Source organism: Ochotona princeps, chromosome 21 (assembly GCF_030435755.1).
Source record: "Ochotona princeps isolate mOchPri1 chromosome 21, mOchPri1.hap1, whole genome shotgun sequence".
In the NCBI taxonomy this organism is placed as follows: Eukaryota; Metazoa; Chordata; class Mammalia; order Lagomorpha; family Ochotonidae; genus Ochotona; species Ochotona princeps.
In genome coordinates this window covers 24,155,626-24,183,611 of record NC_080852.1, presented here as the reverse complement: position 1 = coordinate 24,183,611, position 27,986 = coordinate 24,155,626, and the positions used below count along the sequence as shown (strand labels likewise).

The window sequence follows — 27,986 nt, the reverse complement described above, 5'->3', positions numbered from 1 at the left end:
TGAGCTTTAACACACAACCCCGGCACCTCGTGTGAAAAGGAAGCTGTGGAAACTTTGGAAGAGTGGGAGACCCAAGTGGGGTGGGGGCAGCTGCTAGGATCTCCTGACAGGCAGGGCAGGACAGCGACTCACCCTGGGGTCCTCTCAGCTCCGTCTTTAGGGCTGGGCTGGGATGGCAGGCCTGGCGGCAGGAAGGGAGGGAGTCGGGCCAGGCCAGGCGGGCCAGCTGGCCAGTGGGGAGTCCCGAGTGTGGGCGTGTGGAACTGGGGAACCCCCACCCCCGGCCGGCTCCTGCCTGCTTGCCTGCCCCAGGACGTGGGGCGACCGCCCGGGATGGCCTCCGCGTCCTCCCCCTGAGAAGGCTGACGTGCGTGCTCACGGCGGGCTAGGGCACGAGGCCGCTGCACAGCACAGCGAGGTCAACACTGCCGAGTGACCCGTGGGGCCCAGAAAGTTCCAAGGCTGGAGGCCCCCTCCTTCGTCTCTCGGGTGGGGAGTGGCCTCCGACGGGGTGGGGCCTTCGGGAGGGCGTGGACTTGGCGGGGCGGGGCCAGGCCGGCACCTGGGTGAGGTCGCCCCGCTCCGCCCCCTCACACTTCCGTGTGCCTCGGCGCGGGTGCGGGAGGCGGCCGCAAGCTCCGATTCCCGGAGTGACCCTTGGCGTCGGTCCGCGGAGCCCAGGCCCGGGGCCGCGCCTCGCCGGCCCGTGGTGGGTCCCGATCAGACCCCGTCCACGCGCGCCCGGGAGCCGCAACCCCTGGCGCCGCGACCCCCTGGCGCCTGCGGTGCTCCGGAGGTGAGTGAGAGTCGGGCCCGGCGCGGGATCCGGGCGGCTCCGGGGCGCACCGCCCCTCCCAGCCCTCCGCGCTTGGGTTCCCGTTTCTCAAGCTCAGAAACTGAGCTGTGGCCGGCGGCGAAGGTCCCGCCGCGGACGGCTCCCGGCCTCCACCCTCAGGGCGTCGATCCAGTCCCCGGGTTCGCTCGGTCGCCCCCTCGATCCCGCCCCGCCGTCACCCATCCCCTCCTCGAGCGTTCCCGCTGCGGGGTCCAGGCCGGACCACCCGCCGGGCTTCCCCTCCCGCCCCTGGGGCAGGGGGGCCGGCGCGACCCGCGCGGCGCCGCCTCCTGGCGCCGACACTTTTACCTCAGTGTCTGTCTCCAGCGGGCTCCAGGCGGGGCGGCGTCCCTTCCCGCCACCCCATCCTTGTATCCGCCCTGTCCCTTTCGTCCCCTTGGAGCCCGGCTCTCCGGGTGGTCCCGGGCCTAGTGCGATCGGTCCCCCCTCCCCCAAACCCAGACGCCACTCCCCTTGGGGCCCCAGCCGGCTGGGGGAGGAGGTAGAGGGAGCCGTGGGGAGGTAAATGCGCGCCCGGCACTCAGCTGCCTCGCGGTGTCGAGAGGGGAGTCCTACGGAGCCCCCGACTTGAACGCAGTCTGAAGGATTTGGGCCTCTTGCCCCTAGCCCGTGTGCCAGGACCCTGTCTCCTTAGCATGCGCCTGTGTCTGGGCGTGGGTGTGTGTAATGTATCTGTCTCTTTGCATGTTCTTTGTCACTGTGTGTGCATGTGTGTACCATGACTTGATGTGTCCGCTGCGTATAGGGGTCCTGAGTTGCAATGCTCCATGTATCACAGGGATCCACTGGCCATGCGAGCCTTGGATAGGCTAGTGGTGGGAGCCCCTGGTGTCAGAGAGAGAGGTGTGTGTATGTATGTATTCACTTGTGATTCTTCCTCCCGCTGTGCCCAGGCTGACCTGGTCACCCAGGGAGGGGACTAGTCCCTTGGGCTTCCTCCTTCTTCCTGCCAGGGATGGAGCTGGGGTGTGGAGGACTGGCTGGCAGAGGGCCACTGTGGTTGTGGGCGTGATGTGGGGGTGTCTGGACTGTTGTACCTGGTGGCATTCTGGTGCAAGGCACGCGTGTGTGACAGGATGAAACTGGCAGCATGTGATGGGGAGCCTTTGATTGCAGGGAACTGAGAGTGGCTGGGTGTGGGTACCAGCACCAGGGACTGAAGGGTGTGTGATGACGGTTTTGGAAGGGAAGGCATGTGAGCTTGGGGGAGGCCTGGAAAGTGTTGTATGTTTGTGTGTGTGCGTGTGTGCAACCGCATGCACCAGCCTGCCTCAGACAAGGCTTGGGGTTTGTTATGTTGTCCCCAAGAGCCCACAAAGGCCATAGCTCATCTTGTGCGTGGTGTGCATTCAGAGCCAGAGGCCCAAGACAGGCCTCACCCCAGTTTAGATTCCTGTGCTGTGGAATGGCCAGAGTTGGAACAGCTACTGGTCCCATGGTGCATGCCCTCTTGGTCTTGGCCTGTGGGAGGGGTGCAGCGCTTGGTCTCCCCTGTGCTGGGGAGCTGGGGCTCAGGAAAGCCCAGAAAGTGGCCTACCTGATTTCCTGCCTGTGTTGCCTCCTGTCATCCCCACTTTCAGGAGGGAGAATTGGTCAGCTTCTGGTCTGGTTCAATCCGCACCTTGCCAACCCCCCACCCAAGTCTGTACCAGTGGTGGTGGGAGAGGATGCTGGGAGGTGGTTTGGCGCTAGGCACTGACACCATTTAGCTGGCTCAGCTAATTGGAGTTTAAATTAAAATTAGAAGTAATTTAGGGCCCGGCACGATAGTGTAGTGGTTAAAGTCCTCACCTTGCACACGCCCGGATCTCATATGGTTGCCGGTTCTAATCCTGTCGGCCCTGCTTCCCATCCAGTTCCCTGCTTGTGGCCTGGAAAGCAGTTGAGGACGGCCAGGGCCTTGGGACTCTGCACCCGTGTGGGAGACCCGGAGGAGCTCCTGGTTTCAGATTAGCTTGGCTCCGGCCGTTGCTGTCACTTGGAGAGTGAACCATCGGACAGAAGATCTTCCTCTCTGTCTCTCCTCCTCTGTATATCTGCTTTTCCAATAAAAATAAATAAATCCTTAAAAAAAAAAAAGTAATTTAAAGCCCAGAGAAAAAAGAGAAAGCCTGAGGGTTCCTCTGCCCCGAAGGGATGGTGATGGGGTCTCCAGCTGGGAAGGGGGGTTCCCTATGAAAAGGGGGGTCTTTGTAGAAGCCCAGCCAGGCCTGCAGACCCTCCCGCAAACCTTGCTACCTTTGCTATTTCTTCTTTCAAGGTAGCATCTGGAGGCCTCAGGTATTTTTAGCTTTATAATGGGCACAGTAACAACGTGAGAACCACCCAGTCCCATATTTTATCTGAAAGGCAAAGAGAGAAAGAGAGAGAACAGGGAGATCTCCCATCTACTGTCTCACCTCCGAAGTGCCTGCAGCAGCCAGGGCTGTGCCAGTGTGGATCACACAGAGCCCAGGATCCCAGAACTCACTCATGGGTGGAGCAGGGACCCCAGGACTTGGGTCCTCATCTGCTGCCTCCCAGGCCACGCTTTTGCACTAAGCTGGATCAGAAGTAAAGGAGTGAGGACTCAAACCATGCACTTTGCTGTGGGAAGCCCATGTCCTCAGTGGCGATGTAATGCCTGTGCACATCCCTGCTCTGACGCTCTGAGTCCAACATAGGAGCTGGCAGGCACATCACAAGAGCTGCAGATCTACTGGGGAGAAGGGTGTTTGCTAATTGTCTCCCCGGTTCAAAAGCAGGCTCAGAGGAATCGCTCTGGGCCACAATGTGGTAGTGCCTGATTGCATGCCTCTTTGGACTCCGGAACCTGCAGGGCAACCTCCCTGAGACTGGAGGGCTAGGAGCAACAGCCTTGACTCTGCCTCTCTTAACCTCCTTGCCAACCTGGAAATGTTCCCATGGCAGGGATACAGTATCCCAGCCCCTAACCCAGAATCAGCATGTAGCTGACTGATACCTGAGTAAAGTTCTGTCCTAACACCCCATTTCACAGATGAGAAAAACAATCCAGCCAGTCCTGTGGTCTCAGAGCCAGGCCAGGCCAGACCGTGCTAGGGCTGGGTGATGAGGAGAGGCTGTTTGATGGTGCTTGCTGATTCAGCTGTTTCCTCCTGTTCCTGCAGGTCTGAGGACACCCAGCCTGCCTCTCCTGGTGGTAGGTGTGTGGCAGTGGGAGCCAGGACTACCAGCCAGGTAGGACTGGGTCCTCTCCTACTGATGGGCAGCGTGCAGGGGTGGCTTCCCCTTCCACTGGGGGACTAGATAGGGTCAGGGATGGTGTATGCAGTGTGTTTGATCTGGGTGTGAGGCCTGGGTGCCCTGCCTGGATGGGCCTTGCTGCCTGGTACCTGGACTTGGCCTGGGGACACCTTTGGCCTCAGAACTCAGAAGCCTGCCCCTACCCCAAGTATTTTGGGCAAAGGAGCAGTGGCAGGTTCTGGGTGAGTCAGAGTGAAGCAGTAGGGAGTCCAGGGCTGGGTAGCAGGATAGCTCTCCGCAGCCTCAAGCTCTGTTCCTCATTGCATGAGGAATCTGAGATGCACCCTGAACTCCCCAGTGGGTGGACACTGGCTGGGAGTGGCAGCGGGGTTCTCTCCCATGCCCCACTTCCCCCTCCATGTCCCCAGCCTCCAGATTCAAGGGCCCTTAGGGCATGCCCGGTTCCTTCAGAAAGCTGGAAGTCTCCCTTTGGGACCAGCCTGGCCTCTGCAACCCCTACTGCAATGCAAATAACCCTGTGTGTTCCTCTCAGGGCCCAGCTCCCCAGTGCCAAGGGCATTTGGAGTCTGGGGAGTGACAGCAATAGGGCTGGGGTCCCCCCTCTCCCCGTCACTGTACCCCCACTCCCAGCTCTGCTGGGAATGGTGGAGAGTGGGAGTGGAGATCAGGGGCCTCTACTCTGGGGTGGGCATTAGGACAGAACATGGGCAGGGACTTCACCGTGTCTTGTGTTTATTCAGCTCCCTCTCAAACCTGCGTGCGGTGTAGGGGGACAAGTGCTGTGTGCCTCACTGTCCTGGGGGGTGGAAGCATACCTCATTCCCTAAGCAGTTGAGTTAGCCCCTTTGGCGCCGGCACACTTTCAGCTCTCCTCCATCTAGCCCGCCTAGACCTGTGTGTGTTCACGCGCAGTGAAGGAAGCAGGCTTCACTGGCCACACTCCCCCGGATTGCAGGTGTCTGTACTCACGCTACATGGAGGGGGGGCATGCAGGTGCTCACTCGTAGGCAGCTACCCACGGGCATGCTCACGTGCACCCTGATGCTCGCCCATGCACTTAAGTGCCTACCCATACATTGCATGGTACCACTTTGAGCAGAGCCCTGGTATAGTCATGACCACAGTGGGCTCCAAGGAGGCTGGCAGCAGCTGCCCTGCCCACCTGCTGTAGGCCCCGCAGGCTGATCAAGGCTTGGCAAGGAGATGAGAGGCAGGGGTCATGAACGTGGGGGAGGGGCCCTATCAGCTGTGCCGTATGGGCAGCAATTCTGGCTGCTGCCACAGAGGAGGAAGTGGGCTATTAGTTCACAGGCCGGGGTACGCATCGGCTAGTGGGGGGAGGTCTTCTGTCCCTCACAGCACCACTGGCTGGAAAGACGGGATGCCGCGCTCTGGGGCCTGGGGAGCAGATGGGATTCTCTGGTCCTGGGACCATCTGTCCACTTGCCAAGGCCTGGGCCCCAGGGAGAGGCGTCCGTCCCAGGCGTTTCCGGAGGTTCACTTCCTTCACGCTGCCCAGGAAGTGGTTTCTGAGTGGGACTGACCAGCCCTCTCGCCCGGCCAGTCCCGCCCCTGCCTGGTCTGCCGAGGGCAGCAGCGTCTGGCCAGTGGCTTTGGCTGACCAGCAAAGCTTTGTTGGGGATTGTAGGAGAGGGACAAGCCAAAGCTCCGTGGCCCTCATAAACCTGGCTCTGAACTGGGTGGCCATGGCCCCCTTGGGAGTGGTGGTGGCTCTGTTGGCCCTTAGGGCTTTGGCAGCTCCGTGCAGCTGTAGAAACGAGCGTTGATGTTCAGTGCCTCAGTTTCCTAGTGTGACAAATGAGGTCATGATAAGCATCTACCTTGGTGAGGTGGTGCCAGAAGGAATGGCTCATATGTGCCAAGAGGCTGGCATTATGCCAGGCACAGTGTCATCCTGGAGCCAGGACATCTGTGTGAGCATGGAGCACTCAGCTCAGGGCAGTTGTCCCAGAACTGGTGGCGAGCAGTACCCATGGCGGGGGCCCAGGGTCACAGGGTTACGGCAGAGCCTGGCCGGACAGCCAGGTCCCTGATCGCTCATCCTCACTGAGCAATGCCAGGGACTGGGACAGATGCGGTGGGTCAACAGGGTCCCAAGTCCTCTGAGGAAGATATGCCAGCCTGGAGCAGCTGTGCCCACTCAGCAGCCCAGGTGGCTGCTGCTCTTTGCCTCCCTCCCGTTCAAAGGGAGAAAAACAGCCCTGGGGATGAATGGATGTGGGAAAGGAGTTGCAGAGACTGGCTGCCTGCTGCCCCTCCCTTCCCCGGCCCCTGCTGTGCCCTGGGCTTGGAGCATTGGCTGGGGCATGAGGGGGTGGATGGGAAGCCAGGCTGCCAGGCAGCCTACCCTTTGGACTCCTGGAGTCAGTCTTCTGGCTGCAGGAGGGGGCAGGCATCCAGAACTGATAGAGGAGAGCACAGGAGCTAGAAACCAGCCTGACCCCATCCGTCTGCACATCTTTGACAGGTGGCAGCTGGTGGCCAGGTCTGCCTGTGCCGGGGCACTCGCGGAGGGTTGGGCTGAGCTTTGGGCTCGGCTGTTTGTGGTCAGGAGGCTGGGAGCCTGTGCTCTAGAGGGGCAAATGGTGGTCGTGCAGTGGGCTGGGCCATGCAGGTGGGAGGGCTGTAGACCTGCCAGTGCTTAGAGTGTACAAGGGCATCTCACAGACCTGGGAGCAGGTGTCAGGTACACTCCAGTTTGAATCTCTGCTTACTGTTTACTGTTTGCGTATCCTTGAACCCAAGAGTGACTGCTCTGAACCTCGATTGCCTCATCTGTGAAATGGTCAGATCAGGGGACCTTCATGTGAGCCCTGAGGGATGGGAAGGAAGCACCATGTGGGGGCAGGGAGACAGAACAGCAAGTACAGCAGCTAGGAAGTGGGGAGGAACTTGGGCTTTCAGAGAACTGAAAGAGCTGGGGCAGGAGTGAGGGGAAGGCAGCTTCTGAGGAGGTCAGACGGGGCACATAGCAGCAGCCTGGATGATGGTGCTTGGTGTTTGCTTTATCATTGTCAGGGCCCTGGCTGGTGTCTGTGACAGATCAGGATGGGCAGAGGTGGAGAGGAGAGGCCCCCAGGAGACCGAAGAGGTAGACAGTAATGGGACGTGGGCAGGAGTGACAGCAGGCAAGTGTGGCCCTCTCTGGGGAACAGCACATGCAGGCCTCTGGGGGCTGTAGTGAGCAGCAGCTTGGAGGCTTCTAGAATCCTTCAGCAGGTGAGGTCAGGGAGCAGGTGGGGCCATGAGTCTGGAGTTCAAGAAAGAGGCCTGCCCCTCCTAAGCCCAACGTGGCTGCTGCTGTCCCTCGAAGGTATCTGCCAAGACTCCAGGAGGGCAGCCTTGTGGCGGCTGAGCCGCTGTTGTCACAACAGCCCCGGAAGTTTTGGATCATGTCCCTGGCCATATTGGATAAACAGGCTCAGCAGAGCAGCCAGATCGGGTGTCTGAAGTGTGGGCCGCGGGGCCCAGGAAGGGGAGTGGAAAGTTGTAGAGATTTCCATTGTCAAGCCAGAGGAGGTGGGGGGGACAGAGAAGGACATCCACTTGGCCCTATGTGGAGGCCCTCACAGCTGTCCAGCAGCGGGGGACCCTGTTTGGGGGTATTGGAAGGAAGGGCCAGGCATGACGGCCATGGCCTCCTTGTGTTGTCACTACCTTCAGGTGGTGGCCTGGGCTCAGCCAGGCCATTCCCCACTTAGAGGACAGCAGAGTGACTTGGCCAAGTGTTTCCGCAAGCAGGGCTCCAAATATGAATGAGACCCATGCAGCGCCCCCCGCCCCTTGCCGGCCCATGCCCTGCCATGTCAGACCCTCTGTAGAAGGGCACAGCACCTGATATGGGCCCTGGAGCCCAGGTGGCCTCCCAGGGTCTTCTTGCTGGTGGAGTTTGAGGCAGTTGAGCATCTCCTGCCAAGTTGGGGTATGCACACTTGTCTGCCTGTGGTTGCTTCTGAAGCCACTGGGATTCAACCAGGGCTACCCCGGGGCAGCTCCACCCTCCCAGCCTGACCCAGCCGAATCACTTCCCAAACTGTGAAGGTGGATGACACCCTGTTAGCCTGAGACTTGGGGGCGCAGCTTCCTGTTTGTAGGGGCAGACACATTGAAGCTGTACACCACGGACAATGTAGGAGCTAGAAGAGCCATGGAGAGGGCTTGGGGAGCTATGGGAGGCTGCCAGAGGAGCCAGTCCCTCCTGCTAATCCATGTCTCCTTCCCCCAACCCCACATCTGCTGCACACCCTGGGTCTGCCCCACTGACTGGCTGGTTTCGGTTGGATCACTTGACCTCTCTGGTACTCTGTAGGGTGTACCTGGACCATGTGCAGGTCATGTGTGCAGTGTCCAGCTTGCCTGCCCCCACCTACTCAGGTCCCAGTCTTTCCCTCGTCCTTGCTGCACACAAGTCCTGGTCCTTGCCTTGCTTGGCTTCCTCTCAGGGTGTTGCAGGCGGCTGGCTAGCAGGCAGAGGCCTGCCTGTGATGTGCCTGACCGCCCACTCCCTTCCTTACACACTTTAGACTTTGCTCTGGCCCAGGAAGATTTTCTTGGCCTCCTTTTGTGAGGAGGCTTGCCTGGCTCCGCCCAGCTGTCCTCCGCCCCTCCTCCTCTCACCCTACCCTCTCATTATGCTCTGGGGCTATGGTACAAAAAGCTGGTTTAAGGGCTCTCTCAGTGCCAAACTCCAAGCAGGTGCAGTGGGAGAGCCTTACTGGCTGGAGTGTTTTTCTCTGGACCCGTGTGTGCAGTCTGGCCTGTGGCATCCTGTGTGCACGTGGCTCCTGTGTGGTCAGGTGTGGTCTGTGTGGGATTGGATAACTTTCGACTGTGAGAACTGGTGAGTGGGGGTGTGGGTGTGTGTATGCAAATGGAGGTATGTGTTTATGTTGTGTGTGTGTGTGTGTGCATGCACAGCTTCAATTGAACCCCTCCTGTGTCACTGTGTTTGGGCTGTTGACGTGCCCACGTGTGCACATGCATGTGGTTGTTCTTGGACAGACCTGCATGCCTGCTTCCCAGCCTGGGGTTCTCACAGGTGCTGGTTGCCATGAAGATCCTGGGAGGACCTGAAGCCCACATTGTGGCTGAGCCTCAGGCTCCCACAAGGCCAAGACTGGCTGCTGAGGCAGTCGAGACTCTGGGCTGGGACGTCCCTGCCCATCCCTCAGGTTGAAGGCCCCCTGCTCCTGGAATTATCACATGTTCCTGGGACTGTCCCCAAGCAGGCTGGGGTGTCTTAGTCGCCATGGTGTTCACTGATTGTGGGTGGGCCCTCTGTGAACTGTTGCTGTGTGTGTTTTCCTGGGAGAGGAAACCTCCCTTCTCCCTCCTCTGCGCTAGAGGAGTCCTAAGTTGGTGGAATCTCCTTTGCAAATACAAGGCAATAATGGTACTTGTATGAGCTAGACCCTGAGGGTCAGATGTGCAACAGGACAGATAAGGCTGGGGCACAGGCCAAGCTGCCCGCCAGCCAGCCAGCCCAGGTGCCTCCGGCCAGGTAGCTGGCTGCCTGGAGAGTAGGCAAGCATCCCCCAGGGCTGTCCCTTTGAACTCCAGGAAGGATACTGAAAATCCAGGACCACATTGTGGCTAAGGACACAGTGCATGCAAAACCCTGGGGCTTGAAAGTGAGCCACAGATCAGTCAGAGGTGGGATGGCTACGTGAGGGAGAGAACAAGGCAGGGCCCTGCTGAATGTCAGGCTCAGGTCTGTGCTTTCTCCAAGGCCAGTGGGAACCAGGAGGAATCCAGTTGAGGGAAGATGGGGGGGGGGTAATGAGAGCCAAGAAGGGATACTGGAGGAAACTGGGGAGGAGTCCCTGGGTAGTAGTTGGTCAGTGTAGTTGGTCAGTGTAAGGACAGGGTCAAGGAGGAACAGGTGGCAGGAGGGTCCTCTGCTTTCCCGAGCTTGTCCATGACCTTAACCGTAGGTCTGGTTCTTGTCCTTGGAGGCTGGGGCACAGCCCTGGGTTGGTGGGGGCAGGCCTTGGATGGGGCCCGCTATCCCTGCCCCATCTGCACCTCCAAAGCTCTTGCTGGACTGGGACCCTTTTCCCACTCCAGCCCCCTTGAGTGATTCCATCTGGGCAGACCATTGGGGACATCAGCCTTGCAGGGCCAGCCCAGCTGCCACCCACCCATCTCCCCCAGCCAAGGCCAGCCCTGCTTCCTCTTTCTGAGCACGTGCCTTCCTGTCCCTGCAGAGCCGCTTGTCTTCGTTCCTTTATTCATCACTGGCCCATTGGGCAGAGTCAGAAAGGTGAGCAATGGGCATGCCTGTTTATGAAGGCCCCGCCAGGACACAGTTTGGCTTCTTGGGTTTTCTTTTGGCAACATTATTTATTTTAAGATTTATTTATTTTTATTGGAAAGTCAGATACACAGAGAAGAGGAGAGACAGAGAGGAAGATCCTTTATCCAATGATTCACTCCCTAAGTGACCGCAACGGCTGGCACTGCGCCGATCCGAAGCCAGGAGCCAAGAACCAGGAACTTCCTCCAGGTCTCCTACACGGGTGCAGGGTCCCAAGCCTTTGGGCCATCCTTGACTGCTTTCCCAGGCCACAAGCAGAGATCTGGATGGGAAGTGGAGCTGCTGGGATTAGAACCGACGCCCATATGGGATCCTGGCGCGTTCAAGGCGAGGACTTTAGCCACTAGGCCACGGCGCCAGGCCCGGCAACATTATTTAAAGCAAATTGTACATGGCGTCAATATACCAGAGAATGCATTATTGGGTACTATCCACTGTGGCGTAGCAAGTTAAGCCGCTGCTGCTGGCAGCACGTGTATCCCAAGTCCCAGCTGTTCCACTTCCAATCCAGCTCCCTGTCAATGCCCCTGGGAAAGCAGCTGAGGATCCAAGTCCTTGGGCTCCTGCCACTCACCTGGAAGTCTGGGATGGAGTTCCAGGCTCCTGTCTTTTGCCTGGACCAGATGTGGCTTTTGCAGCTATAAGGGCATATAAGTTTTTTTTTCTTCTTCTCTCTCTGTCACTTTGCCTTTCAGATAAGTAAACAAATGAATCCATGCATATACACAATCTCTAGGAAAAAGAAAGGAAGGAAGAATATACACTCCTGTACCCTGTGGTGGGAGCCTCCCAGGCCACATGTCTCTCACCCCGCCACAGCGCATGTGTGATGTGCAGAGCTCACGTTTGTGAGGTCTGCCCTGTATGCCTTGGAGCTCTGGCCATGGAGTCCTCCTGATCATCTTGGGAAGGCTAAGGACTGTCCAACAGCCTTGCAGTTGTCCCAGAGGAAGTGTCCCACTCTCCCTGGCCTGGCCGTGGCCATCCCTGGTTTCGGGGCTGAAGGCCGAGGGCAGAGTGGGGAGCAGGGTCGATAACGCTCATCCCTGGGCCTGCGAGCCAGGACAACCCTGCCTTCTCCAGATCTTCAGGAAGATAGCAGTTTGGGGTTTCCCTCTGCAAAAAGATGGACGAGTGGGAGTCCTCAAGGTCAGGCCTGGCCCAGCCAGGGTGAGGGGAAAGGGTGAATAGTATAGCGCAGGCTCCCTGTTACCCTCGTTTTCTGCCTTCACATGTGTGTCTGTGTGGGCTGCTCTGAGCTCGCTGATCCGTCTCCATCTATTTGGAGGTGTCAGGCGGGCTAGGTGCAGGCCTGCCAAATCCTAGCTGTGTGACCTTAAGCTGTTCACTTAACCTGCCTGGCCCTTGGGTTATTCATCAGTGAATCCTACCTCCAGGGCCTGCGTGGGCATCGAGAGCGCCCGGAAGAGAGAGGACAGTCCTCCCCAGGAGAGAGGGAGCTGAGGCTCACATCTGCACCCTTTGTGCTGTCTGCTTTCTGGGCGTCTGTCTCTCCAGAGGGCCAGGGAAGTGGAAGCTGAGAGCCCGCAGGCAGCTGGCAAGGGCCTGGCTGGTGTCAGCTGCCTCCCCTCCAGAGAGCTGGTTCCCATGGAGCACCTGGGGTCCAGCCCCTGCCACCCCAGGGCCCGGCAGAGCAGCTGTGAGTCTGAGGCTGAGACAGTGGCTCAACTTGGGAGCCCATGGGTCTGGGCCTATTTGCATGGGGGCTATAAATAGTGGGCACACCTTGCTCCTGTGCTGCTGCCTCACCCCTGCTGTTGAAACTCTGCAAGGAAAGGGACCAGGCCCTGACTCTGCTGTGCATGGCGTGGGGCGGTGGCCCAGAAAGGCTCACGAACGCAGTCACTCAGGGTCACACAGTGGTGGAAGCAGTTGCTGACTTGTCATCTCTCTCCCCCCAGAGTGGTCTGGGCCTGGGGGTCCAGTTGAAAACCGAGGCAGTGGGAGCAGCTGGCCAGGACCCATGACTTCAGTGTTAGCCCTGGGACGCTGGACGGGGTGATATGACCAGGGTTACTGTCGGGTGGCATGTGGTAGCCCATGAAGGCCACGGATCTCCTGTCTTCATGGCACTGTGGCCTGGCTCTGCAGGTTTAGGGCTGGGGCCTGGGCCCACTGTGGTTGTGGTTGTGGTTTCCTTCCAGTGGCTTCTCACTGAGCAGCTGCTCTAAGTGTGGCCATGGAGGGCTGGGGGTAGGGTGGGTTGGGGTGGGGGAGTTGCTGCTGGCAGGGCTGCATCCCGCCTTGCCCACCTGGGGCTTCTCTCACCTAAGAGGCAGGCTCCACAGAAGCCCCGCACCCTGCAGGCCTCTGGGGCTAGGACAGAGGGAGGCAGAGGAAGGAGGTGCACTAGGACTCCGACCTGAGCTTCCAGATATTCTGGAGGCTTGGTTTGCCTCTATGAGGAGTGGGCCAGTAACCAGGGCTTCCTCTCAGGCTCTTGAGGGGGCTGCTCCCCATCAGCAGGATGGGGAGACCAGAGTCGGACAGGCATGTGGCTGTGTGCCCAAGCAGCCTGGCCTCTGATCTTGCCTCCTGGGCTGCCCTGGGCCCCACAGGACACTCACTTCTCTTTCACCCTCTTCTGTCTCTTCTCACTGGGCACTCATGCCCGAGGTCCCCAGGGTACCAGTTGAGCTTCTAGGTTATCCGACCCAGAAGCACGAGACCTTGGGGCCAGTGTATGCCAGCAGGGCCAGGCGAGGCAGTAGAAGGGACCATGTGTCATCCTTACCTGACGACTGGGGCCTTCACCCAGACCCCTGCACAGGCTGGAGGCCTGGCCCTGGCAGCTGCCCCTCAGTGCCCAGCACAGGCCCACTACCCCTCAGGGCTCCCAGGTGCACTCACTCATCCCTGTGTCTGCTCGCTGTCACACATACCTGTCACACCAGCCTGCACCCCACACACATAAACACACATTCCTCCCTATACCAGCCCAAGCAGGAGCCCATGGCCAACACCCCCTCCCTGTTCACCAAGGGGTTATGCTTATGTGCAAATAAGTGCCCTGGCTCCGGCACCTGGCACCTACCTGCTGGTTTCAGGATGAAGATTTTGGGAACTGGCCACAGGCGTGAGCTTGTGTACCCTCTCTCTCTCTCTCACACCCACCCAGTGGCAGCCAAGCCCAGGCAGGGGTTGTGGCAGGGTCTGTAGTCCCCTCCTGGCTACTCTTGGCTGCTCTGGCTGCTGGTATCCGAGGGCTAGCCAGGTCCACTGAGCTGGGCAGGCTGAGGTCAGAGTTCCCTGTGAGCTCACCTGACCTGAGAGCTCCCAGCAGACCCACCTGGTGCTCTGACTGCCTTGTGGAGGAATCATCTCCAGGCCACTGTTAGGTGTGCATGCACACATGGGCAGTGTGTGGGTGCAAGTCAGCTTTGGCTATAGTGCCGGTTTGCGTTCAGGGTGGACTGAGTCCGTGTGTGTGTGCTTACGTTCGTGGGAGCCAGTGTCTGCAGGTGTCTGAGTGCACCGGATGTGCAGACTTGTACTCCTGAATGCTCTCTGCAGATGACAACCGAAGAGGGCTCTTGTCCCATCATGGTTTGGGGGACGACAAGGAACCGGGGAGTGTGGAACCCAAGCAAAGCACACTGGGCCTTATGTTGGATCTTAAACTACAGTTTCACGTTGGGAGAGTTGGTCTGGAAACAAACGACCTTCCGGGAGGTGGGAGGCACTGGACTGAGTGGGGCTTGAATTCAGAAAGATTGGGTACGCTGGTGTAGGCAGAATCTATCACTACCCCTTCTCCCACTCCCAGCTTGGCACAAAGTGGGTGCTAAGTCGGTGGATACCTGACCACTTGTTCTGGTCTGACCTTGGAATTTCAATTTCCCCCTCTATGAAGTGGGTGTGCTCCTCCTAACCTCACTTATCTGATCAGCAGCTGGTATCATGTGGCTGCCCGGCTGAGTGTCTCAGCGCCCCAGCCCCAGGGCCTCCAGGGCTCAGGTAGGGTTTGGAGAGGAGTGGAGAAGTTGCCTCTGGCATGGGGTGCACTGGTTCAGGGGGCAGCCTTCCAGGGCGTGTTGGCTGGCACCCAGCAGCAGGCCTGAGGTTGCATCCCCCGGTATTATCACCAGGGACATCAGACTTACATAAAGCTCCTTGGTTTTCAGCTTGAGCCACAGTGGCCAGTGCGTTGTAGATTCCTTGGGGACCAATTCCAGTGGTGTGAGAGTCCTGGAGCTGTGGGCCCTGAGGCACTCACCGATTGTCCCCAGTGACCTGGGCTCATTCCTGTGCATGGGCGTGTGCATACAGGCTCTGCCATGGCGCCCTTCCTGCGTATCTCCTTCAATTCCTACGAGCTGGGCTCCCTGGAGGGCGAAAGTGAGGAGAACCAGCCCTTCTGTGCCGTGAAGATGAAGGAGGCACTCAGTACAGGTAGGGCAGGGGCCTGAGGAGGGCCTTGCCTTGTGCCCTGGGACCCCTGAGGGATCTTTCTCTCCCTTGTCCTCTCTGTGCTCCCAACCTCAGCTCGGGCCCAGGGGCCAGTGGCCACTTAGTCCCCTATGGACCTGGGACACTGGCAGGACCAAACCCTCCTTGGAGTGTGGGCTTCATGGAATGGCTTTGTGAATTGTTCCCCCAGCAATTTGCATGGCACATGTGTGTATCTGTACCAAGCCCTGGGATGGGCACTGAGGGCCTGAGCTAGCCCTGCTCTCTCAGCTGGCTGACAAGCAGAGGAGCTCAACACTTCAGTAGGCAGAAAAGCCCAGAGAAGGCGTCATCTCAGCCTGGAGTCAGGGAGGACTTCACGGAGGAAGCACACATTATTTCCTCTTGCTTCTGCCCTCATTTGGCAAATCCCTACTCATCCCTCAGGTCTCGGCTGAGCTGCTCCCTCTTCCAGGAAGTCTCCCCTGACCATTAGGCTGAGGCAGATCACTGCACTGTGGGCAGGTAGTTCTAGAGCAGCTGTGATGTAACCGTTACCTGGGGGATGAGTGCCTGTCAGAAGCAGGGCTCCAGGTGCTGTGCACCTACACGGAGTGAGGCTCTCCCTTCTGCTGCAGTCTACACTGCCAGTGCTCCCCACGATGTCACTGAGTGTATGGGAAGGGGGATGGTAACGTGGTTCCTGTGGCAAGAGCACAGGTCTCCAGGTGGGCCTGGCAGTAGCTCTGTGTCCCAGGGAGGGGGGAATAGTTACAAGGGGGCCCCAGGGCAGCCAAGGCAGCAGATTCCACCTGAGCTGGAGGCTGGGGAGGTGCTGGGACAGGGATGGAGGGGCGGGGGCTCCAGCCTGTCGGTCCCTGGCAGAGCGCGGGAAGACGCTAGTGCAGAAGAAGCCAACCATGTACCCAGAGTGGAAATCGTCGTTTGACGCCCACATCTACGAGGGCCGCGTCATCCAGATCGTGCTCATGCGGGCGGCTGAAGAGCCCGTGTCTGAGGTGACAGTGGGCGTGTCAGTGCTGGCCGAGCGCTGCAAGAAGAACAACGGCAAGGCTGAGTTCTGGGTGAGGGCTGTGGACAACATGGGCGTGTGCGTGTGTGCGTGTGCTCAGGCCTGGGGAGCGCCAGGACAACTTCCCAGCCAGCGCAGCTCCAGCTGGAATCTGTGGAGGGTGAAGCTTCTGGAAGCCCCCTCCCTCAGAGTCATTGTCCCCTGAGTAAGCAGCCACCAAAGCTGGTTGCAGAAGCTGACAGGGGCAGCCGAGGACGACTCTATGCCCCAGTGCCAGACCACTGCCCTCCCAGAGACGCCCATTGTCCCAGTTCTTTTTGGAATCTTAACAAACATTCCGAGCCTGGGCAGGCCTCGGAGACAACCCGGTTATCTTGAAGGCTGAGGAGATAGAGGGAAGAGGAAAGCTGATGGCCTGTCCCACTCACCTGCACCTGAGTGTGACTGCACGGCCTCAGGCAGCTGCAAATGGGCGTTTGGCGGCCACAGGACCGGCAGAACCCCCTGGGGTTACACGTGGGCCATGACAGCCAACGGTGTTTCCACCGAAAAGGCCTCGTGACCTGCAGAGGCCCTAGGTCAGCCTCCAGCGGCGGGGGCAGGTGCCCGGCTGGGAGAGAGGCAGAGGGGGCCCTGGCTGTGTGCTCTCTGCTCCTCTTACCCACCTCCAGAAGTGGCCTGGGAGAGCTGAGAGGGTCGTTGTTTGGGCCCCATCCTGCAGACCATCTGGTCTCTGTGTGAGGAGCTCCGGGGCAGAGGGGAGCTGTGGGGTGCATTAAGGAGCAGGGGTCCACGTCTCCCTGCGTGTGCACGTGAACTTGGCTGCCTGCGTTCTCGGATCCTCACTGGGGGCAGCAGGGGCAGGGGTGGGGGGTTTCCCCTGTTGCTCAGCTCCTGGGCCATGTGTGAGCTTGACCCTTTCACTTCCCCTAAGGTAATAATACCCCCCGAGGGGGGGCAGGGTGGGGGTGGGGCTTAGGACTGGTGCCCCGCCCACACTGGGCAAGACAGACTGGGCGGCCAGGGTTCTGGGGCTCCCTCGGCCTCAGGGACCCACCATGGGGGCGGGTTCTGAGTCTGCTTTGGCCCAGGCCCGCCCTCACTGACCTTCCTACTGTTCATCCCTGCCTCCGACAGCTGGACCTGCAGCCCCAGGCCAAGGTGTTGATGTCTGTGCAGTATTTCCTGGAGGACGGGGGTGAGACCTGCTCCTTTGACGTTGGGGCTGGGCACTGGAGGCTGGCTCACCTGCTGGGTTCAGAGACCAAAACCAGCTTTGGGGCTTTAGGGAAGCAGCCTCCCCCATCCCTGAGTGTATCCAGGGCCACCCTGGGAGGGACTGCAGGGCTGCTACCCTCGCCCTGGGAAGCAAGGTTCACCTCCCCCCTCTGCAACACTCCCCCAGACTGCAGACCATCTTTGCGTGGGGAGGACGAAGGCATGTTGTCGACCATCAACCGCCGTGGGGCCATCAAACAGGCCAAAATCCACTACATCAAGAACCATGAGTTCATCGCCACCTTCTTTAATCAGCCTACCTTCTGTTCTGTGTGCAAGGAATTCGTCTGGTGAGACCTGGCTCTGCCCTCTGGGGCGGCACTGACCGGGATGCACCAGGGTCCCCTCTCCCCTTACACTCCCTGTTCGGGACTTGCCTTTCAGGGGTCTCAACAAGCAAGGCTACAAATGCAGGCGTAAGTGTCTCTGCCTCTCTCCCTCGGCCTCAGCCTGTGCACATGCAGTCAACATGCCCCCAGGTGTTGTTGGACCAGCACCTCTGGGCAGGGTCTGTGTGTATGCACGTCAGTCTGGGTGTGTACATATGTGCACAGATATGTGTGTGTCTATATGTGAGTGTGTGTGTATATCAGTGTGTTTGCATATGTCTGCATTTCTGTATGTGAATGCACAGGTCTGTGCATGTGTGTGTGCAGGTATGTCTGCTTACTGTCTATGTGCACATCTGTATGTGTGTGTGCAGATTGTACAAGTCAGTCTGTGTAGACAGATCTATGGATGTCATGTGTTTGTAGACATCTGTGTATGCACATTTACATGTCTGTGCATGTGTGTACACAGGTGCTTGTTTGACAAGCACCACTCTGCGTGGTGAGACTGGCTCTGGTGAGAGAGCTGGGACCCTCACCAAAGCCAGTCCCCCTGAATCTCTTGCCAGATGTGTGTTAGGCATATGACATGGGGCTCTCCACGAAGCAGTTAGGAGACCTTTGCCAGCACTCTCGCTGGCTGCGTGTGTGTGTGTGTGTGTGTGTGTGTGTGCAGCTGGGTGGTGTCTCACCACACACAGGTGGTTCTGCGGTCCGCTGCTTGAAGCCCAGCTCTGCCACATCCTAGCTGCAGGCCTTAGACAAGCTCACTCTGTCTCTCTGCGGTGCAATTTCCCTGTCCATAAACTAGGGCTGAAAGGGTTACTGTGAGGATCAAATGGGGATAAAATGTGGGTGCACAGTAAGCGTTCAGTGTAAGGAATCCTGTCACGCATGGGTCATCTGCATGGACAGGTGTCTCATGGGTGTGTGTCAGATGCTTGTTTGAGAGAGAGCTTATTAACAGCTTGCTGTCTGGAGTGCAGGAGATGGAATGGGGGCCCCTCTCTTTTTGTTTTCCTGACTGTGAAGCTTTTGCTCCAGCCGCCTTCTGCCCACTGGGAGCTCGCAGCTTGGCCTGACCTCCCTGGCTCGGCCTTCCCAGGCCCCTCCTGCAAGAGTTGGCGGGAGTAGAAAAAACTCGGGACTCTGGGCCCAAGGCCTCTGTCGGGTGAGGGTGTGGGCGGTTAGGGAGAACGGTGGCTTTGTGTAGAGGGCTGGCCTGGGCCAGTGGCGCCAGCTCACAGTCTCTGTCCCTTCTGGTACCTTCCCATCCCCCTCCTGTGCCCGGATCTCTGCCTCTTCAAGAATGTAACGCTGCCATCCACAAGAAATGCATTGACAAGATCATCGGCCGGTGCACCGGCACAGCAGCCAACAGCCGGGATACCATAGTGAGCTGGGACCAGGGGCTGAGCGGCCTGGCCGCCAGGGACTCTCCCAGTGGGTGGGTGGCGGGAAGTTCCTGGCTCTCCCACCTCTTTCCTGTGGGGCTCCACTTCTCTCGGTCTTCCTCCATCCTGTGTGTCCTGCTCCGGCTGGGGGTGCAGCCAGGGAGTGGCAGGGCTGGCCGTGGCCGTGACCTCTGCCCGTGATGCTCCCTTCCACCTCCCCCGAGTTCCAGAAAGAGCGCTTCAACATCGACATGCCGCACCGATTCAAGGTTCACAACTACATGAGCCCCACCTTCTGCGACCACTGTGGCAGCCTGCTGTGGGGGATCGTGAAGCAGGGCATGAAATGCGAAGGTGTGTGCCTGCCACCCTGGGTCACCTCTGTTCGTGCAGACAACAGGGGTGGGGTTTCCTGTGTGTGCCCCTTGGTCTCCAGTGTAAATTGTGGGCAGGAGGCTGGAGGGGACGGGGAGGGGGATTAGAACCTGGAGAATCCCCGTGAGGAACAGGTCAATAGGAGGTGTCTAACTGGGGCCTCCTGGGCTCATCTAGATTGTCCCAGAATCTTCTGCTTTTTCCTGAAATCATGGAAGATTCAAAACACTGGTGATGGGTTCACATACCCACAGCATACTCCCCCTCCACATACCTCTAAGCCCTCCTGTCTCCTGCCCCCGTCACCTCCTTCCCACCCTTGCCTTTGAAACCCCTGCCCTTGCCCAAGCCCTTTCTCCCTCACCCCAGACTGCGGCATGAACGTGCACCACAAGTGTCGGGGGAAGGTGGCCAACCTCTGTGGCATCAACCAGAAGCTCTTGGCTGAGGCCTTGAACCAAGTCAGCCAGGTAGGCAGGTGCCATGGGACCCTGGACACAGGGCTAATCCAAGAATTTAGGAGCTGGACTTATTTTCACAGGAAGTGTTACGGCAGCTGCTCTTGGTATAAGGGTGAACTAGGGGACTCCAGGGTTGGGTGTTGGGACAGTTTGAGCGAAAAAAGGTGTGTGTGTATGTTTGGGAGTACATATGCATTTGGGTGAGTATATGTACCTGTGTGGGGTGTGCATGTATGTATGGGGGTGAATATTGTACACATGTGTGTCTGTACATACGTGTGGAGTGTATATGCAATGTGTATGTTTGAATGTATACAGAGTGTATGGATGAATAGGAGCGCATGTGTGATTGGATGTGGATAGAGCTTGACATCTAAAATTGGCAGAGTAAACGAGAAATGAAGTTACCATAAATGCAAATTTGCTGTAAGTGACTGGGAAAGTAGGCTTCGAAAGCTAAAACTTGGATTTGTGATCAGACCACGAAGCCCAGCCATACTGCTAGAGGGAAGAGGTGGGGAGAGAGAACACTTGGCCTGGGGTCCTGGGCTGTGCTCCTGTTGTCTCCTAGGAGTGCTGAGGGTGGACTCAAGCTGGGGCTGTCCTTGCTGTCCCCCAGGAGTATTGAGGGTGGGCTTACAGCTGGGGCTGCTGCTAACACAGAAGTCCTGACTATGGTGGCTGACCCGGTCCCTTGTCTCCCCTCTGCAGAAATCTACCCGGAGACAGGACTCAGTGTCCACGGAGCCTGTGGGGATCTACCAGAGCTACGAGAAGAAAGGCGTCTCTGGGGATGATGCCCCAGGTGAAACTGGGGCCCCTACCCCTGCTGATACTTCTGTCCCCCACAAGAGCTCAGAATGGGGTCCATCCTCTCTCCCACTGCCCAGTGAGTCCTAGGAGGCACCACCCCGGTTGGGAGTGAGGCCCACACCAGGACTCCCTACCGCCAAGGAAGGAGCTGGGTGGTGCAAGCTGAGATGTGAGTCTGAGGTCCCCTGTCTTGGCCAGACAACAGCGGGACTTATGGCAAGATCTGGGAAGACAGGCACGCCTGCCACTTGGACAACTTCACCTTCCACAAGGTCCTGGGAAAGGGCAGCTTTGGGAAGGTAAGTGATTGTGTCTGCGACTCTGGGGTAGCTAAGGGACCCAGAGGCGGGCGCCTGCTCTCCCACCCCACCCTCTGCCCTCACTGAGCTGCTTCCTGGCTGGGTGGCCATGGCCTTTGCCCGGCCTGCCCTGCCCAGTGTTCCTGCCTGCACCAGGTGATGCTTGCAGAACTCAAGGGCAAAGGCAAGTTCTTTGCCGTCAAAGTCCTCAAGAAGGATGTGGTGTTGGTCGACGATGACGTGGAGTGCACCATGGTGGAGAAGCGGGTGCTGGCGCTCGCCTCTGAGAACCCCTTCCTCGCTCAGCTCTTCTGCACCTTCCAGACCAAGGTGCCCCGGCAGCCCTGTCCCTTCCAGCCCCACAGCCCAACCCCTCTCCCCCTGGCCCTCTGCCCCTGCTCACTGGCCCCACCTGCCCACCCATTGCAGGAACACCTGTTCTTTGTGATGGAATTCCTCAACGGGGGAGACCTGATGTATCACATCCAGGATAAAGGGCGCTTCGAGCTGTACCGGGCCATGTACGCTGGGGCCCTGAGTGTGGGAGGAACCCTGGCCCAAGGGCCCTTGGCCACTCTGTCTCCACCCCTGGCCCTCCTTCCTGCTCCCTGAAGAAGCCAGTCCTGTGCTGAGTTGGGTTGGTGTGGGGTCACCCAAGTCCGGTGCTGTGATGTTCCCTGTGTGCGTGCCCCCCAGCTGTGTAGAGAGTGGCTTCCTCCGAGCTCTCCCTGGGTAGTTTTCTGCCTGGGCTTCCAGTCCTATGGTCCACAGAGCTGCTTGCAGTAATTCCTGCCCCACCCAAGGGGTGCGAGTGTGAGGCCCTGGGCAAAGACCCAACTGGCCCACAGACCCTCCTGATGATGGCTCGCCTTCCTGCAGGTTCTACGCAGCTGAGATCATCTGTGGACTTCAGTTCCTACACAAAAAAGGCATCATCTACAGGTGCAGACCCTGAGCTGGGGAGTGGCTCTTGCAACGGGGGAAGCAATGGCCCTGTCACAGTGTCTGAGATGTCCCGAGTAGGGTCCAGCCTAGCTGTGGATCTAGTGCCATTTGGGGATCTGTCTGTCCCTGAGTGTCTGCCTAACCCTCCCACTGCCTGCTAGGACTTCTCAGGGTCCCTCAGCTGAGGCTGGCCTAGCCTCAGGAACTGGGACTTGTGTTCTGTGCTGTTGGTGCCACGACAGTGCTGGCAGCACTTTCTCCCTTGGGCCCACCAGTCCTTCGCTGAAGTGCCTTGTAAGCGAGGTCAGCTTCTACCAGAAGGGACCGCTAGTGCAGGGTTACACTTGGTAGATGATGGGCCCAGGCTATGGTAGGATAAGACGCACCCACCAGCAAGATTAGGGCAAGAGGTGTAATCGAGTGAGTGCATAGCCACTCCTTGTGACCCAGAGTGGGTAAAGCATGTATGTGCTGCACTCACCTGTGCCCAGGCTCCCAGTAAGCCCAATAGAATGCATGTGCCCCCATTTCTGGTTCTCCTTCCCATGTGTATTAATTCACCTACTCAGGTACTGAATTCTGTGTGAATTAGTCTCCACCTCCCTGGAAAATCAGACTGGTCTGGCTTTGGACAGGGGCCACGGCATCTTTGAGCCTCATTATGGGTTTCCAGAAGGAAGATAGAGCGTGTCTGGCATTTAGCACATAGTAGGTGACTTGTAGGAGACATAAAGAGAGTGAGCAAGTGAGAGTAAGAGTGCCCATATGTGGTTTCATCCAGTGGCTCATTCCCCAGAGCACCTTTACCGCCAGGTCTGGGCCAGGTTGAAGCCAGAAGGCTGGAACTCCATCTGGGTCTCCCACTTGAGTGCAGGGGCCAGTTCTTGTGCCTTCTTCCATGGCTTTCTCAGGAGCAGGAATGTGGGGGCACCAGCATTGTAGGTGACATGGCTAAACTCGTTACCATACAGCGCCGGTCCTGGAGCACCTGCTTTTAGCACCCCTTTGACCTTCCAAGCCCTCTTGTCTTTCTCATTCCCTTGTGTCCTTGCAGAGGGTCCTAGACTTCCAGCGCTGAAGGCGGGCATGTGGGTAGCAGGGTTAGGAGAGAAACTAGTCCCTGATGGAGCTCCTCCCTTCTCCCTGTAGAGACCTCAAGCTGGACAATGTGCTACTGGACCGAGAGGGCCACATCAAGATCGCCGATTTTGGGATGTGCAAGGAGAACATGTTCGGGGAGAACCGGGCCAGCACCTTCTGCGGCACACCTGACTACATTGCCCCTGAGGTGGGCAGACACCTTGCCCCTGTCTCTGCGGGGTGGCCCAGGGAAGGCTTCCCCAGGAAGCAGAGGCCTGGCTGGGCTCAGACTTGGGGAGGCAGGGGAAGAGGAGAGAGCTGCTGAGCTGCTGACCTAGCACCCCTGCTCCAGATCCTACAGGGCCTAAAGTACACGTTCTCAGTAGACTGGTGGTCTTTTGGGGTCCTGCTCTATGAGATGCTCATTGGCCAGTCGCCTTTCCATGGGGATGATGAGGACGAGCTCTTCGAATCCATCCGTGTGGATACTCCGCACTATCCCCGCTGGATCACCAAAGAGTCCAGGGACATCTTGGAGAAGGTAGGGTCCTGGGCCGGGCTGGGGACTGGAGCTGGCCAAACCTGAGCTGGGCTGGGGATGGGAGCTGCAAGAAAGTGAGAAGGCAGCATCCTCCTGTCTGGGCCTGATGCCCTGGGGGCGTGGCCTTCCACCAGGTTCCCCTTCATCACCCTGGCATGGTGACTAAGTGCCTAGGGTCAGGAGGTGGTCAGACTTGAGACTGAACCCTGCCCTGCCTTGGGACTGGCTAAGGTGCTTTTTTAGTCATTAAAAAAAAAAATCCATCAATTTGAAAGGAACAGTTGGAAACTCGGGGAGGAAACAGATATCTTGCACCTGCTGGTTCACTTCCCAAGTGGGAGAGGCCAGACTGAAGCCCAGAGCATGGAATTCCCTCCAGATTTCCTGCTAGGGTGGCAGGGACCCCAAGGACTTGGCCTGTCATCTACCGCTACTTTCCCAGGCATATTAGCAAGGAGCTGGATTGGAAGTGGAGCCACCAGTGCTCTCATAGGATGCCAGGCGGTGATTTACCCCACTGCATTACGATGCTGGCCTCTCCCTAGCAGGTCACTTAACCTCCAGAAGCTGCCTCACAGAATTGTTGGGAAGAAAATACATAGGGTATTCAGGTCTGACCCAGATCAATAGTTAATACTCAATAAGTGACCTGGGCTGTACCGGTAGAGCCCACCACATCCCTACCCAGGAGTCATGGAGCACCACAGGCTAGAAAGGGTAGCTCAGCTCCCAGCTTCCCTGGCCTGGGCTGCAGTGCTTGGCCAGGGCCACCTGGGCACCTGCTGGGGATTTGCCGAGGATGCACTTCCCCTTGACTCCTGGATGCTTTTTTTTTTTTTAAAGATTTATTCAATTTATTACAAAGTCAGATATACAGAGAGGAGGAGAGACAGAGAGGAAGATCTTCCGTCCAATGATTCACTCCCCAAGTGAGCCGCAACGGCCGGTGTGCGCCGATCCGAAGCCGGGAACCTGGAACCTCTTCCTCCAGGTCTCCCACGCGGGTGCAGGGTCCCAAGGCATTGGGCCGTCCTCGACTGCTTTCCCAGGCCACAAGCAGGGAGCTGGATGGGAAGTGGAGCTGCCGGGATTAGAACCGGCACCCATATGGGATCCCGGGGCTTTCAAGGCGAGGACTTTAGCCACTAGGCCACGGCGCCGGGCCCGACTCCTGGATGCTAATCAGACACCTGCTGGGTTGCAGCTGTTTGAGAGGGACCCACTCAAGAGACTGGGAATGACAGGAAACATCAGAGCCCATCCCTTCTTCAAGACCATCAACTGGATCCTGCTGGAGAAACGGAAGGTTGAGCCACCCTTCAAGCCCAAAGTGGTAAGTGACCCCCCTATACACCCCGTTCTGTCTTCTGGACTGGCACCAGCCCCTCATGTCTGTCCTCGCTTTCCTTTCCCAGAAAACCTCTTTCCTTGATCTCCCCTAGAATGCCCAGTCATGACCTGTCTTCTGTTAGTCATTCAGCAAACACCAGAAACTGCATACAAATCTAGGCTTTAAAAAAAAGCATTTATGTTCTTTTTTGAAAAGTAGAATGACAGAGGGAGAGATCTTCCATCCACTAGTTCCCTCCCCAAATGCTTGCAATAGCCAGGGCTAGCCCATGCTAAACTCAGGAGCCCAAAGCTCCATTTCAGTCTCCCCGTGGGTAGCCATTTTCTGCTTTCCCTAGCATATTAGCCTGGAGCTCGAACAGAAGCAAAGCAAGTGGGACCCAAAACCAGGGCTGCAGTGAGGGATGCTGGTGTCACACGCATCCCTGGACCAGCGCGTTGTTCCAGCACACACCCTCCACACAGATTCCTCTTAGTGTAGATTCTCCAGTGATGGGGCGGGGGACTGGACTGGGCATCTCTCCATCTTTCCTCACATCCATCTAGCCATCCAATATGCTCTCCTGTAAATACCGGAAATGTGCACGGAGGGTCATCTGTGGTAACAGACTTCATGAGCAGCGCTGTCACAGCTACACATGCCCAGTTCTGCCAGTGCAGCAGGAGGCCAGGGCAGCCTGCAAGGCTCCCTCGGGGGACACAGGGAGGGAGTGACAAGGGCCGAGGGGCAAGGCTACAGAGGCCAGCTGGGAGGCATCAGGGTAGGCAGTGGTGCCCCAAGGCCCACAGTCTGCAGAGGCCACTGAGGAAGCAGGTCAGGGCCACAGGGACCACAGCTGTTTCTCTCACCCCTTCTGTCGCTGGGGCACACTGTCCCACCTGGGACACGCTGGGCCCAGGTGTGTGTGTTTTGCTGCTAGAGGACTTCTCTGCCCCTCCCTGAGTCTCAGACTTGGATACCTCCTAGGCTGGCCCTGCTGTGAGGCAGGCAGCACTGGGGACAGCCCTGGACTTGATGCTCCATGCTGAGCACATAGGGCATGTGTGGTGACCCACAGCCCCTAAGGACCCCAGCACTGACAGTGGGTATGCCAGCAAATCCCAGCTGCACGAGTCATTGGATTTTCCAAAGAGGGCAGAAACCTGAATCTTTATGTTGTTTTGCCAGTTTTAAAATGTTAGCTGGATATTTGGACTAGCAGTTCAAACACATTGGAGTGTGAATCCCACCTGTGGGTGGTGACTCTAGCTTGCTGCTGACGTAGATCCTATAAGGAAGCAAAGATGACCCAGAAAGCTGGGCCCCTGGCACCATGAGAGAGCTGGACCACATCGCCTGTTGCCAGCGTCAGCCCAGCCTCAGGCACCTGAGGACTGAGCCAGTACATGAAAACTCTGTCTCTTTGTCTTTAAAGAATGATGTATTCATTTATTCATTTGAAAGGCAGAGAGAGGGGATGGGGAGAGAAATCTTCCATCCATTGGCTCACTTCCCAAAGTAGCTAGGACTGAGGCTTCCCACATGGTTGGGCAGGGCCCTAGTGCTTGGGCCACCCTCCACTGCTTTCCCAGGCACATCAGCAGGGAGCTGGATGGGAAGTAGGGCAGCTGGGATTTGATCTGGAGCTCTGACAGTGGATTCTGGCATAGCAAGTGATGGCTTATCTTGCTACACCATAAGTCTGTCTCTCAGATTAAAAAAAAAAAGTATTTGAAAATCTTGATTCAGATTCCAGTAAAACCCAGTGCTGGCCAAACTAATGGCACTTGCTGAGTTTGACCTGAAGACCAGCAGCTGGGAGACTCAGCTCACAGTTGGAGCAGGATAGGCAGTCTGTTGACACAGTGGTGCATTTATACCCCAAGGCAGCTGTCCCTGTGGAATGTCATGGCTGTCACCCTCCCTGTGATGTTTTCACACCTTTAAATACATGGAAACCAACTTCAGCATGTGGGCCGGCCTGGGCATAGAGGCCACTGCTGCCAGCCGGGCTCCAGAAATGCTCAGGCAGCCTTAGTGGGCCCCAGGTTCCCTCATCTCATTGGGCACACAGTGCCCACCTCCACCTGCAGTGGAGCTTGCTCTGGCCCCTGGGATCCTTCTCAGGATGGGCAGGCCTGGCGAGCTCCAGGAGCCACTCACCCACCTGTGCCCACTGCCCACAGAAAAACCGGGGCGACTTCAGCAACTTTGACCAGGAGTTTCTGAACGAAAAGGCCCGCCTGTCCTTCAGTGACAAGACTCTCATTGACTCCATGGACCAGTCGCCATTTGCCGGCTTCTCCTTCGTGAACCCCAGATTGCAGCACCTCCTGGCATAGTGAGACTCTCAGACACACTTGCCCTCCCCACCCTGAGGGACTAGCCCCCAGCCCCAGCCCCACACAGGCTGACCGGACCTTCCCCTCCGTGCCTGTGTACCTGCCAGTTCCCCACCATGTCCCCCCTGCCCCCTCAGGGGTCCTGGCTCCTGGCTGGCGGGGCTGTCATGGTACTTCTGTGAACTTGTGTGAATTTGCTTTTCCTCTATGCTAGGAGGGAAATTGTAAATCCTGTGTTTCATGACTTGAATGCAGTTATCTATTGAAAATATATGTTATATATATATATACTTATATAGATGATAGGCTGTATATATTGCTCAGTGGAGAAAAGCGTGGGGGCTGGTAACGTGTTGATCTTTTGAAGTAGATATGTATGTGTATATATATATGTGTGTGTGTATGTGTGTATGTGTGTACATGTGATCGCAAAAGACCAGGAAAGGAGTTGCCGCGGGACGGACCCCCGGGTTCTCCGTTCCGCCCATCTGAATAAACAATGCATGGTATTGACCTGGCTGTGGGGACGTGCATTTGTCCCAGGAAGCTGACGGTGGCTGCCCCTGCCCTGGGGGTCGAGAGGGAGCTGCAGGCCAGCCAGCCACAGACAGACACACATGGCCCTGCCTGGGCCTTCATGCAAATGTGTCTGTATTTCTGGGTTTCCTGTAGCCCCGGGCGGCCCTGTTTGGTAACAGGAAGAGCTGGGAGCAGCCTCTGCTTATTATTCTGAAGTGAGGGGGATTACAGAGAAGCCAAAGGCCTGGCCCCACCCTGGGGCGGTGGGGTGGGGGTGGGCAGGACTGGGGACCACTCATCCTGTCTGGACTCAGGTGCTGGCCATGTCAGTCATTTAAAGATTTATTTCATTTTTAATTTGAATGGCATATTTACAGAGAGAGGCGAGACATCTTCCATCGGCTGATTCACTGCTCAGA

At 57.8% G+C, this 27,986-nt stretch overlaps 1 protein-coding gene across 7 annotated transcripts; it reads left to right on the top strand.

Moving 5' to 3' along the window:
* The first annotated feature begins 585 nt into the window (after positions 1-585).
* Positions 586-27,562, top strand: PRKCD (protein kinase C delta). 7 transcript variants are annotated; one of them, XM_058678380.1, is made up of 20 exons: positions 586-796; positions 3,985-4,054; positions 8,840-8,942; positions 14,709-14,831; positions 15,714-15,913; positions 16,999-17,059; positions 17,267-17,429; positions 17,524-17,555; positions 18,777-18,862; positions 19,087-19,216; positions 19,607-19,707; positions 20,410-20,587; positions 20,710-20,810; positions 20,967-21,140; positions 21,240-21,331; positions 21,690-21,752; positions 22,905-23,043; positions 23,188-23,376; positions 24,581-24,709; positions 26,893-27,562. In XM_058678380.1, exons 4-20 carry the CDS (start codon positions 14,717-14,719, stop codon positions 27,046-27,048), a joined length of 2,109 nt encoding a protein of 702 aa, XP_058534363.1. In that variant the 5' UTR covers positions 586-796; positions 3,985-4,054; positions 8,840-8,942; positions 14,709-14,716; the 3' UTR covers positions 27,049-27,562. The 7 variants fall into 7 exon arrangements, with proteins under 7 accessions (XP_058534363.1, XP_058534362.1, XP_058534364.1 ...); XM_058678379.1 differs by lacking the exon at positions 8,840-8,942; XM_004581544.2 differs by lacking the exon at positions 8,840-8,942 and having other exon boundaries at positions 587-796; positions 20,410-20,503.
* The last annotated feature ends 424 nt before the right edge of the window (positions 27,563-27,986 follow it).

Bases quoted from the DNA above. Each gene is read 5' to 3' on its own strand.
- PRKCD (XM_058678381.1), top strand. From the start codon at position 14,717: ATGGCGCCCTTCCTGCGTATCTCCTTCAATTCCTACGAGCTGGGCTCC. The intron at 19,708-20,409 runs GTAGGCAGGTGC...TCCCCTCTGCAG, and splicing joins CCTTGAACCAAGTCAGCCAG to AAATCTACCCGGAGACAGGA. The intron at 21,141-21,239 runs GTGCCCCGGCAG...CACCCATTGCAG, and splicing joins TCTGCACCTTCCAGACCAAG to GAACACCTGTTCTTTGTGAT.